Raw genomic sequence first — 12,734 nt, 5'->3', positions numbered from 1 at the left:
GAAGCATCCCTAAAACTCGGTTATCAACGACCTTCCACCTTTTTAGGAGGAAGTTAGCTCATTTTCGGCTGCGAAAGCAAGAGCAGAATCCACTAGCCTTAGGGTTTAACTAACCTACAAAAAGAGGAGGCAAGACCCCCCCCCCCAAAAAAAAAAAAAAAAAAAAAGTAAAAAAAAAAACTCACTTGAATTATCTCTACTCACTACAGTACGCTCTAATACATTTCGAAGCATACATTTGTACTTATTTTCTCTCAAGTTTACATAGTAAATCGGTAGAATTATTCCCACCCACAGTTTTTCTCATCTCCCTTGGGTTTTTTGCATCATCAAAATATCATTTGTCTCTTATTCATTTAAATTTGAAGCATTCTTATAGTTATTTCCATCTAGCCGTCGACATTTCAATCTTATGTCGCCCTTAGGTGATTTTTGGCATAAACAACAAACAAATAACAACTTATAAAACTAACATTATAATTGCTTCTTTAATGCAACTTTAAATGTTCACGATAATTATACAAGAATAAATAACATACAATAAGCCATTACAAGTAATCTAATTTGATCCTTGCCAATATTGATAGACCACTATCCAATCTATTTACATTACTGCGTTATTAACAGCGTAGGATCATATTCTTGCATATATCTGCAGCAATGTTTCACCACTGGAATACTTGTATAAGTCTAAGTTATGCATCATTTATAAGGTTTAAAGCAACAACTGCTTTATGAATCCGATACCACTATGGGCTTGAAGTGAGCATAGCACATAATGGTTTTCAAAATTCACAGCCTCTGCGCGAAAATATGAAATTAAGAACTGCTCCTCCCTGTGCTACCGAATGCCCAGTGAGGTTTTGCTGGAGTACGCTTCAATGCTGGAATGCCAATGGGGTTGTCCTTGCTCTACAACATCAAAACACACAATAAGCTCACATAGAAACATTACCTAGATCTACATGACTAAACATGTATCAATAGATATTTATTAATAGCTCTACTGTCAAAACACTCAAAACCTGTCGGACAAATCAGTATGAACCGCGAACTGTATTCGTTACTTAACTAAAATTCAATGTTAAAGTGAAACTAAGCAGATAGTGTCACTTTTGTGATATTTTGAATCTAATCTAGATACAACAATGGTTTTTCACAGTTTTAATCTCCACGAGGTTAAAATGATAAGTTATGTAGTAATTTTGAGTGTAGAGATTATATATTGTGAGCACGAATAATCAGAGTAACAGAAAAGCGACTTAAGGAAAGACAATAATAGTTCTCACCATCGAGCAGGTGCCCTGATAGACATTGCAAATGGGGTAATCATGGGGACAGCAACTGTAATGGTCTTCACAGCACGAAGCTGCCTCGAGAGGACAGCAGCCCCATGAGAAGCAGTAATTAGCATATTCGTAAATGCAGCAGCAAGTGTTGCCTTCAGGACAGGAATAATAGCTATCACAAACACTGGGAGGCTTGACTGGCGTTGGCGGGGATGGGCCTGGATTGGGTGGGTTCATGCCTTCCTTGATCGGGTAAGACGGTTCCATTGCAATACCACACAAGCCAGTATATTTCGTGTTGCGCTCCATTCTAATGTACCCTTCCTCTCCCCAGCCAGCACCCCATGAATTTCTTACTATCCAATAATCTAATCCTTTCTCTGTCCCATAACCAACAACTGCAACACCATGGTCCAATGCTGTTCCACACTTGCCATTAAACACACCCTGAAAAAAATTTACACGAACAAACTTGTAAGAATTAATTTTAATACACATTTTTTCTATTTAACTAAGTTGGTTACATATGCATACATTATTGTCATTAGTTAATGAATCTGATGCTGAATTATATTTTATTTTTGTAAATGTAATATTAACAATGAAATCCAGTTGTTGCAAAATTATACTCCATCCATTTTACAATAAATAACACAATTGTCGAATGTGCAACCCTTAAAAGTATTTGTTACAGCTTATCATGTTCTAAAATTATATATGTGACTAGTAATTATTAATGATAAAAGTATGTTAACTATAAATTTAACGTAGTTAACAAAAATGCCACAAAATACTGACCGAGGCATATAATTGGAAGTCTCTACCACCACCTTCAATAGCAACACTTATTGGCTGATTTGCAACAGCCTTTTGCAATGACTTCTCGTCGTTAATAGGAACATCCTCATAGTCATCAATCGTAACAACCTTGGCGTTTTTCTGCACAAAATGTAAGTTACAATCACACTATTAGTGTCTTATGATGTATGTTAGTAAAATGATAACTGGTTACCCTGTAAAATGATAACTGGTTACCCTGTATGTATCACAAGTGCCATCACGGGCCTTGTAAGGGTAGTCATCATCAGTATCAATGCCACCATTTTTAATGATGAACTCGAAAGCATAGTCCATTAGACCACCATTGCATCCCTCATTGTACGAAGTATCACAATCTACCAGCTCCTGCTCGGATAGAGAGATCAAGTCTCCAGTAACTATCTGATTTACACCTTCTACAGCCGCTATGGTTGAAAATGCCCAACAACTCCCTGTTTTATTCAAGTATAGTTAGACAAGAAGTTAGTCATCTACAATACGAAATTGTATCAAGATTACAAGTAGATAATGCTAGTTAGACTTTTATGGCCTCAAGAATTCTCGAATCCAAGTTAAGTATAATTGAAAAATAACATACGACAATATAGGAATGATAAACTTGTTAAAAGCATAGTCAATTATAAATTTTTTGGGTTTAATTAAAGACTGACAAATTAAACTATATGATGTCAAGTTTGCTACTTACAAAGCGTAGTATACAAATACACTTGCTGTATACTTGAATTTCTTTTGTCTAAATATTGCAAAGTTTGCCTTTAAGATGTTTTACATGTACTTCCCTCAATAATTGTTTGATTTGTTTCACAGATATTGCAAGGTTTATGATAAACTTTTTTAAAATTAAATGATTTTTTTGTTTAGATTAAGAATTAGATTGACAATTTAAAATATACATCATATGAGTTTTTTTTTTTATATATTGATAAAAAAGTATCATATTTAATTTTGCAGTATAACCTATAAAACTTCTGAAATGGAAACAAGATGAGGTAGTATATCAAAGTTTAACTTCAAAAACAAGTGAAAAATAAGCCTAGATCAATTTTTAATCAATTTAATAGAGCACAAAATTTGTTATTGGACTAAAAACGAAACATTTTCAATTAATATTCTAGGCAAAATATATACTCCGTCCGTCCCATAATATTTGGGACATTGGGGTGGACACGTAGTTTAAGAAAACTACAAGTAGGTCCATTCCTAACATTTGTTTATTATATAAAACATTCTCATTTGAATTTTTATATTATAAAAAAACAAAAAGTGGGCCAGGTGAGAGTAGTGAGAAAACAGAAAATGTAGGATTTAATTGGGTTTTGGGGTTTCTGGTCCCAAAGAGAGTGTAGGAAATTTTTTTATTAGTGGTCTCATTCCATATTTAGTAACGTGTCAAATATTTTGAGACGGACGAAAATGATAACTGTGTCAAGTATTATGAGATGGAGGGAGTACTTCTATATGTGGATCATCTATGAGTAAAATTAGGTCGATTTTGAATGTGAGTCTAAAAAAGTTGGATCTGAATCCAGTTTTGGCCCGTTGGCATATAAATTCTTACAAAGTATTTCTTATTTGTCTCGAACTTGTTAAGTTAATTATCTAAACCTTATTATATTGATTGGGTTAAGAACGAGTCCAGGAACTAATTAAAAATGGATGGAGAATAAACAATTGACTTGGCAATCCAATTATCAGATAATCTCGGTTGTTTGGTTTGAGTCACTTTGACAAGTCCATTTGATATTGTTTATTGCACGTCAACAATTATTCTATCAAAAATATCTGTTACGGTCTTACGGAATTAAATATACTAATTGGTAAAGCCTAATGAGACACCTAAGTTGGACTAATCTACCAGAGTGGAGCTAAATGAATCTTACCCAGATTATGGGCCACATCAGTCATAAATATTTTATAGATTCTTTCCATTTAAGAGGCCAAGATTCCAACAACAAGGAGGAGTTACGTATACTCTAATAATTCTAATTTATGATTTTATGTAGTCGTTTTCAAGAGTTGTACTGGTATTTTTTTTGGCATTATATCCCAATAATAAATCTCTTTCATTTACTTATTATTTCCTATGTCAATTTTTTTAAGTATTATAAATTTTTTTTTAAACCATAAATTTTTATTTTTTCGTTGAGAGTAAAGATGATAGTATACAAATTAGAGTGACGGAAGGAGCTTATGACCGGTACTCTATAAGATCCTATTTATGACCGGTACTCTCAAAGATCCTATTCACATCAACATATAACGCTTTATTTTTTAAAAAAAAACAATACAATGAATTATTTATATAATAATTTGTATATAATATGCACTACTCTATATTTGTCTATTATTAATAAGTGTTCATGGTTTATATCTAGGTATATTTCATCGTCATTATGCATTTTGTAAAACATAATACATATAAACTACGAAAATTTTTTGTTTCTTCTCTTACTTCACTGTGGAACTACATTACTCCTCTCGTGAGGAGGGCATTTTCATGATTAATATCTTTAAAAATATATAAAAATAAACTTAGTAACTTATACCAAATATACTAAGGAAACACATATATACATACTTCTTCCTTTCTTTTAATATTGCATTATAACAGTTTAGCACAAATTTTTTGGTAGTGGAAAAAAGGAGGGAGAAGGGTAAAAGTACAAATTTGTCCATGTGATTATAAACAACTAGAATCAAGTGTTAAAAAGTAAGGTTATGTAAGGTATTTGTAGTGTGAATACAAATATTTGTTTTCTTAAAATAGATATGGTGTAATATTTGTAAAATTTCTTTAAAAGGCAAGTGGTGCAATATTTAAAAAACGGAGGAAGTATCTTTAATTGCACACAACTTATAAAAGAGATGAATATGTTATGTTTTACAAATAACTAGGTTAAGTCCCGTGCTATGCACAGACGTAATTACAGTTTACAACAAATAAATTATAAATAATGGTGTTAATTCAACAATAATTTATCCAAAAATAATATTTGTAATAAAATAACTTGAATTTTAATTTATACTAATACCAAATACGTAAAGGTTATTTAATTGGATTGTATAAAATAGTAATAGAAATTAGAAGCTATAAGATTTTATATAAATGAATGAAAATATTAGCTTAGGTTAGTACCCATATACAAACTCTTATACATTTGCCCTTATATTTTTTTGACACACCTTTGACCGGCATTATATGAAAATTTGTTGAATTTATTTTACCTTAGGATAATTAGTATTCCGTAATCAACTTTTTTAAATATATTTTTAATGAGTAGTAGGGGTTTTTAATTTATTTTTTTTTTAAATAATCACATAAATGTTTATAGTAATTAGATTGAATTTTCCAATATATATGATTTTGTTCGGTTGTTCTTGTAAAAGCTAAGTTATATATAATTTTAAGATTTACACAAAGTATGGTACCAAAATGATTTTTCTTTTTTAATTAAAATAAATTTTATTGTCAAATGATAAAAGTTGGAGAATAAATTTGATAATATTATAATAATCTTGGATAATAATACATTACAATACCTTATTTTTAATCTATGTTAGTATTTTTGTAACTAAAAGTTTCCATGTATATACAGTAGAATATATGTAAGAAAATTTAATTGAGTATAATTGGATTAAATACGTTGTCCAAATAGAAATAAGTATTATTGTAGGTTATAAAATGGATGTCATTAAAATTTGGCAAAAAAAAAAAATAAAAAATAAAAAAGAAGAAAAGAAAACAAAGGCGGGAAAATTTTAAACCAGAAAATAACAAGTGTCATTTCTAGTTTCGCCTTAATATAAAGTTATTATTGATACGTAGTACATATTAGGAGTAATTGAAATGAGAGAACAAAAAAGAAACGAAAGAAATGATAAATAAGCATACAATAATAACAATAAAAATTTATAGCCAAATACTGCATTTAAAAATAATAATAAACTCCCTCCAATTTTTTTTTATGTTTTGTTTGAAATCTATTAATTATTACTAAAACAAAAAATTGTTGACATCATCCTCTTCTCAAACAGTATTTGTGTCGCTCTATTATAAAAAAAATTCCCGCCTAATGCACTTATGATGTCATATATATTTTTGGTTTTTTTTAGAAATTGGTTATTTTTAATTATTTTTATTTCAATTTTTTTTAAGGTTTTACTGTTATTTGTGCGTGTTAATTAAAGATTGTGCAAGCAACCTAGCTGTGAAGTCATGTAATAATAATATGGATGTTTGTTATACAAAAATGAACTAATGTTGTCGTTAAATGTTACCATTGTTTCGCAGTTCTTCCAAGATGCTTCAATTTATTATTATTTTTTTTTATTACATCGCTTCAATTTATTTAAGTTACATGTATTTTAATTTGTATTTCAAACTCTTAGATTTATAAATACGTATGCATATGGTTTGATTAGATCAGATTTGCTTTCATTTTTATATTTTGTTACTTAGTAATTTATGATGAAAGTTATGTTTTTATGATCTAATTTATAAGTACGTACAGGAAAAGAATAATAGAAACAATTTGTTTCATGCTAATAATATTTTCAATCCGTGCATCATACGGGTCTAATCTAGTTTATTTTAATAAAATAAAACAAAAACAAAAATAAAAATAACAAATTGTGAAGAATAAAAAAATATTTGATATTTGGTTTACAAAAAAAATTTGACGGCTGAACATGAAACATCACTGGATCTATTGTCTATATCCGGAGTATAACGAAATAAAACTAGAATAATGGTAAAATTATCCGTATGGAATGCGGATAAAAGTCAACGTCCTTACTTCAATGGTCATTCGTCATTGCCTCATTGGCTAATTGCTCAATTTTATGGGGGCTGGCCAATCACAGCCTACATAATTCTACTTTATTTATCAAAAAATATTTCTTTTAATTTTTCAATATAAAATATTATACTTAAGTTTTGACCGTTTTTCTACACTTAACATACCATAAGAATGGAGGGAGATTATTATGTATAACTAATACTAAAGTAATTACCGCTCACATCATAACTATCCAGGCAGGTTCTTATAAAAAATTTCCCTCCAAAACTGTTGTCGACATCATTTTTTTTTTTCTTATCACTTTTTCAAGGTAAAGCTAACATTTTTAAAATTTTATTATAGCTATGAAGTTAATAATAATATTTATTTTCTCAATATTTATGCTATGCACTTACAAGCGAATTTTTTATTATTAAAACCATGTATCACATACAAGACTAACCTAGTAATATTAATATGATGTAAGGTCTTAGTGATTAATAATTTTCTATACAAGCATAATTCTAATATTTCTAGTGTCACTAAATTAAATAAACAATTTTATTATATCAATAAAATTATGCTTATGTAATTTTAAATAAATTTAATCAAATCTCAATAATTGTGAGACATAATTGCAAATTGAAATCATTGAATACTAAGATAAAAGCTTACCACAGCTTCCTTGATCTTTAACAGCAACTACGGCCCCTTTCTCCCGCCAATCAACACTCTCCGGGAGGCTATCGCCTTCCTTGTAAGCATACCTATTGCTCTTGGATCCTACCGATACAGAATTGGATTTCCTCCGAGTACCCAAGTACCTAGATCGGTACTCCTCATTGGTCAAGTCAGCAAACTTGGTCAACCCAAGCTTAAAACTCAGGTTTTGAGAATTATGATCATCTATGTAGCGAAGATTATCTTTAAATATACCAAAACGATCCTCTTTTTCGCCAAGATCGTTGTAATTCTTACCATGTTTAACCAGCCATGACTCGTAAAGAGCCATGACCTCCTCCTCAGTCCGAGCAGCCTGCTCTAGCAGCGCCTTATTTTTGTTGTGTGAAACTATGGACATATCTATAGCTGAAGAGATTACGAAAAGGGTGGCTAATAAGTAGAAGATTGTTATGGATGAGGGAGCCATTTTTGAAAGAAACGAGATTCTTTCCTAGAGAATACAGAGATTGTGAGGGGAAATGGGCGGTGATTTTTTTTTGGTAGCAAGGAAGAAAAGTGCGGTGAATTTATAGAAGCGTAGGGCCGAAGACAAAATATTATTGAGGGAGCCTTAGTAAACAAAATTTATTTCTCACATGACATTTTTGTAAATAAGCTAATAAATTTATTCAATTATGGATCCCACAATAATGAAAAAGTTGTTGATGTATTCACGAAAATGCCCCCAGGAGAAACAAATTTCGTTTCTCACTATGAGAAACAGGGAATTTCCCAAATTATTCGTTGCAATATGTATGTTTATATTATTTGATACTAACACGAAATACTTTTTTATTTGAGAAATTTTGAGTATATAATATTGACTTTTACGCATATTAATGTATACTCCCTTTGTGTCACTAGTAGAAAAAATGAAATAGGCAACCCCCCTATGGCAACGGTTCATAAAAACCGTTGCCAACTTAAGTGAGCGCCATTTTAAATATCAGAGTTGGCAACGGTTAACCGTTGCCAATTTTTTTAAAAAAAAAAAAAAAGAAAATTGATTAACATTGGCAACGGTTAACCACCGTTGCCAATTGCGTTTTTTTTTAAAAAAAATAAAAAATAAAAGGTAAAGGTTCATAAAAACCGTGGCCAAGTAAAAAAAAAAAAATTCCGGTTTACAACGTTCATCTTCAACTTTCATTCATTCAATTCAATTCGATTTTCGTTCTGCTTTCCCTCCCACGACGCCTCTGCTTTCATTCAATTCCCAAACACTTAGCTTCCTCCATTTTCCATTGAATCTTCCATTGTTATCAACGTACATTGCAAGCAGCAGCTCCTATTTGGGCTTCAATTCGTTCTTCTCCTCACGCACTGCACTCCTGTCTGGGCTTCGTTCTTCTCCATTTTCCATTGAAGCTTCCATTGAAGGTTCTGCCTCCTCACGCACGCAGCCTCCTGTCTTGGCTTCTTTCTTCTCCTCACGCACGCACTCAGTTCTTCTCTTCTGCCTCCCTCCATGCGTTATTGAAGCAACTTTGACCTAGGTAAGTAATAACGCTCCTCCATTCACTTAGCTTCTCCATGTATTGCATTAAAACCATTGTTGGGTTTTTTGAGGAATTTGTCTTTAGTTTAATATTTGAAAGTTTCTTGTAATTGCTAGGGCTTGTCCGTTAAACGCGCAAGGCTCCCCCTCCATTAAACGCACAAGGCTGCCCTCCACAATGTAAGTCCTTTGTAGTTGTTATTGTTGTTGTTTAGTTAATTAATTAAACTTTGTTGCTGTTTACCCCAAACCTCCAAAGTAGCACCCTCAAATTCACCTATCCACCATACATAAAAACTACATACAATATGTTAACAAAAAAGTAATAAGTCATGTAGCATTATAATTGCAGCAATAAGAGGTATTGCACAGTAGTTCACACACTATTATATGTTCATATATACTTTAGCTTAATATAAAACCATGCATGTTTTGTATATGAACTTATCGCAAAAGAGCTTATAATCAAGATTCAAAAAGCCCTTCACCAAAATACCTTAGCTTTATAAATAAATAAAGCTTTAGGGTTTAGAGTTTAGGGTTTAGGGTTTAGGGTTTAGAGTTTAGGGTTTAGGGTTTAGGGTTAAGGGTTAAGGGTTTAGAGTTTAGGGTTTAAGGTGAAGGGTTTAGGGTTTAGGGTTTGAATATACTTTTCTTTATGAGTTGCTTCTCACTATATATGCGTGTTTCAGGCTAAGAAATGGGTGTCAAGGGCTTCTAGGGTAAGATCATCAGTTTAGAGAGTGGGCGGAAAACGTCCTGGTATGGTATCTTACTCTGACTGTCCTTGTTCTTGCATTGCTCACTAATATCATTCTTATCTTTTCCCTTAATCTGGTTTTCTATTTGTGTTCTATATAGGTTACACTGAAAAAGATTATCAGGAATTTTTGGGCGAAGCATAGACCTTGGCATTGACCTTCTATTTGAGAGTGTTGAGCCTTTATAGGTACTCAGGTATATATATATATATATATATATATATATATATATATATATATATATATATATATATATATATATATATATATAATATATATATATATATATATATATATATATATTATATATATATATATAATATATATATATATATATATAACTTTATGTGCTTTAAATAAGTTCTTGGTTGCACAATTTTGTGGAGATGGTGTGTGATATAACTTTGGTGCATCTTCTATCATGATGTGTGATTAAACCATTGGTTTTTAATTGATTGTATGTATCATCATATGCCTAGATACCCGTTCAAGGCTTTCTCATTAGGAGAAAGTCTTGAATAGTCCCCGGTTGGGACTGTTTTTGAACGTTTACTCTCACTTAGGTGGTGAATGTATGTCAGTTTTTTCAATTTTAAGGAATATCTTGGCTTAGCATTTCCTGGATCACCATGTTCTCTGGGTACATATGTGGGTAAGTAATTACCTACGTCGTGTACTTGGAGAACTGGGGGGAAATGCTGCCGGATTTTCCTTAAAATTGGAAATCTGATATACATTCACTAGTGAGAGTAAACATTCAAGGATGGGTTAGGTTGGAGTGATAAGGACCCTTTGGAAGCATATATGCATTTTTGTATCTATATGAATGTTATATGCATGTTGTGTGTTTGAATTTGATTTGTATATATAATAGATGTAGCAATTATACATTATTCGTAATATGTTGCCATGTTTAGAGACAATTTACTTAATGGAGAGGGATCGTGGATGGATGTATCGTAGACGTGATACATTAAAATACTTTAATGGGGTTCAAGATTTCTGCGAGACGGCTTCATCTTATCAGCGCAGAATGGGTTTCGAGTGCCTCTATTGTCCTTGTGTTGATTGTAATAATGTGAAGGTGGTCAATAGTGTTGATATCATTAGAGATCATGTAGTTTGTCATGGGTTTAGGGTTAAATATCATGTGTGGATTTGGCATGGTGAAGAAGGAGAGTATAGTGGGGATGTTATTGGGTATGATGTGCATGATGATAGAAGTAATGATATCCGTGTGGACGAGGAATACAAGAATGATGAACATATTGATGATGATGGTGTTGAGGAGGGATTTGAGGATGATCATGTGGATGAGGTTGAGGATGAAGGTGTGGATGTGATGATGCGTGGTTTTGAAGGTGACGTGTTTGAGTCATTATCGGAGGCTTCTAAAAAGCCTTTGTATCCTGGGTGCAAAAAATACTCCAAACTATCAGCCGTGCTAACTCTTTTTAACATTAAGTCGAAGCATGGGTGGACGGACAGTAGTTTTACTTCCTTGTTGAGCGTGTTAAGTGAGATGTTTCCAGATGGGAATGAAATTCCTAAGTCTTACTATTACGCTAAGACGCTCATGTGTCCATTTGGTTTGGAGTATAAGAAGATACATGCATGTCCTAATGATTGTATTCTTTACCGAAATGAATATGAAAAATTGGAGGAGTGTCCAAGATACAAGAAGTCGCGCTACAAGCGCAAGAGTTGCAATGCTGGTACGAAGGGACCTCCTGCTAAGGTGTTGTGGTATCTTCCCATAATTCCTAGGTTTAAGCGTTTGTTCTCTTTACCAAAAGACGCTAAAAACTTGAGGTGGCATGCAGAGGGAAGAAAGAAAAACAGAATGCTGAAGCACCCAGCCGACTCCCCGCAATGGAAGAACCTTGATATGAAGTTTGGGGAATTTGGTGATGAAGTCAGAAATTTAAGGCTTGGTTTGTGCACGGACGGGATGAATCCATTTGGCACTCTTAGTACCCAGCACAGCACATGGCCGGTACTTTTAGTGATCTACAATTTGCCTCCTTGGTTGTTGATAACTTGCTATTTTATGCGGTTTTAGGGCGTATTTGAACCTAGTTTACCTGAACAAATTTGTGTTTTGGTTCACTTTTACCCTATTATTATGCAATTTTTGTGTATCCTATGCTTCACGGGTTGTTAGTGTTTTTGTTGAGATTTTAGGTCCAAAGACGACCAAATGAAGCCCATGGTTACCAAACCGAGGTTAGAAGCAAGGAAATGATGGAAAGAATCCAAGTACAAGAGCATCGTAGAAGAAAACACGAAGAAAAGGGCCCAGAAGACCCTGCACGGCCGTGCAAGATGTTGCACGTCCGTGCAGGAGTGCAGACTTGAAGCCATCTTTCTGCCAAGGCCTGCACGGACGTGCCAAATATTGCACGTCCGTGCAGATGATGCAGCACGGCCGTGCTTCCGTGATTATGAGGCAGCACGGCCGTGCAAGATGTTGCACGTCCGTACAGGAGTGCAGACCTGAAGCCATCTTTCTGCCAAAGCCTGCACGGACGTGCCAAATATTGCACGTCCGTGCAGATGATGCAGCACGGACGTGCCAAAGGTGCACGCCCGTGCTGCAGCAGGTCGTCTTAAACTGAGTTTCTGCCTTGGTCTGCACGGACGTGCCAACTTCAGCACGTCCGTGCAGACCTACAGTTTACCCGTTTCTTGTTTTCACCGTCCTCTTATTTTAGGGGGTAATATAAATAGCCCCTTTGGACCATTTTAGTGGGGGTTCCCAATTTTTCCAGATTTTCATACTCCTCTTAGTTTGAAACACAAAAATCCTCAAATTAGCATAGATTTTAGTTCTTGTTTTGAAGGT

At 33.2% G+C, this 12,734-nt stretch overlaps 1 protein-coding gene across 1 annotated transcript; it reads right to left on the bottom strand.

The window, feature by feature from the left end:
• Positions 1–463: 463 nt before the first annotated feature.
• LOC110708210 (low-temperature-induced cysteine proteinase-like) lies at positions 464–8,151 on the bottom strand. The gene is made up of 5 exons (XM_021886295.1): positions 7,583–8,151; positions 2,325–2,560; positions 2,088–2,228; positions 1,290–1,736; positions 464–912 (listed from the first exon to the last, which is right to left on the bottom strand). Exons 1-5 carry the CDS (start codon positions 8,055–8,057, stop codon positions 820–822), a joined length of 1,392 nt encoding a protein of 463 aa, XP_021741987.1. The 5' UTR covers positions 8,058–8,151; the 3' UTR covers positions 464–819.
• Between the last annotated feature and the right edge of the window lie 4,583 nt (positions 8,152–12,734).

The sequence above is a fragment of the Chenopodium quinoa genome, unplaced genomic scaffold (genome assembly GCF_001683475.1).
Source record: "Chenopodium quinoa cultivar QQ74 unplaced genomic scaffold, ASM168347v1, whole genome shotgun sequence".
NCBI classification, from domain to species: Eukaryota; Viridiplantae; Streptophyta; class Magnoliopsida; order Caryophyllales; family Amaranthaceae; genus Chenopodium; species Chenopodium quinoa.
This window is presented reverse-complemented; position numbering and strand designations above follow the sequence as displayed.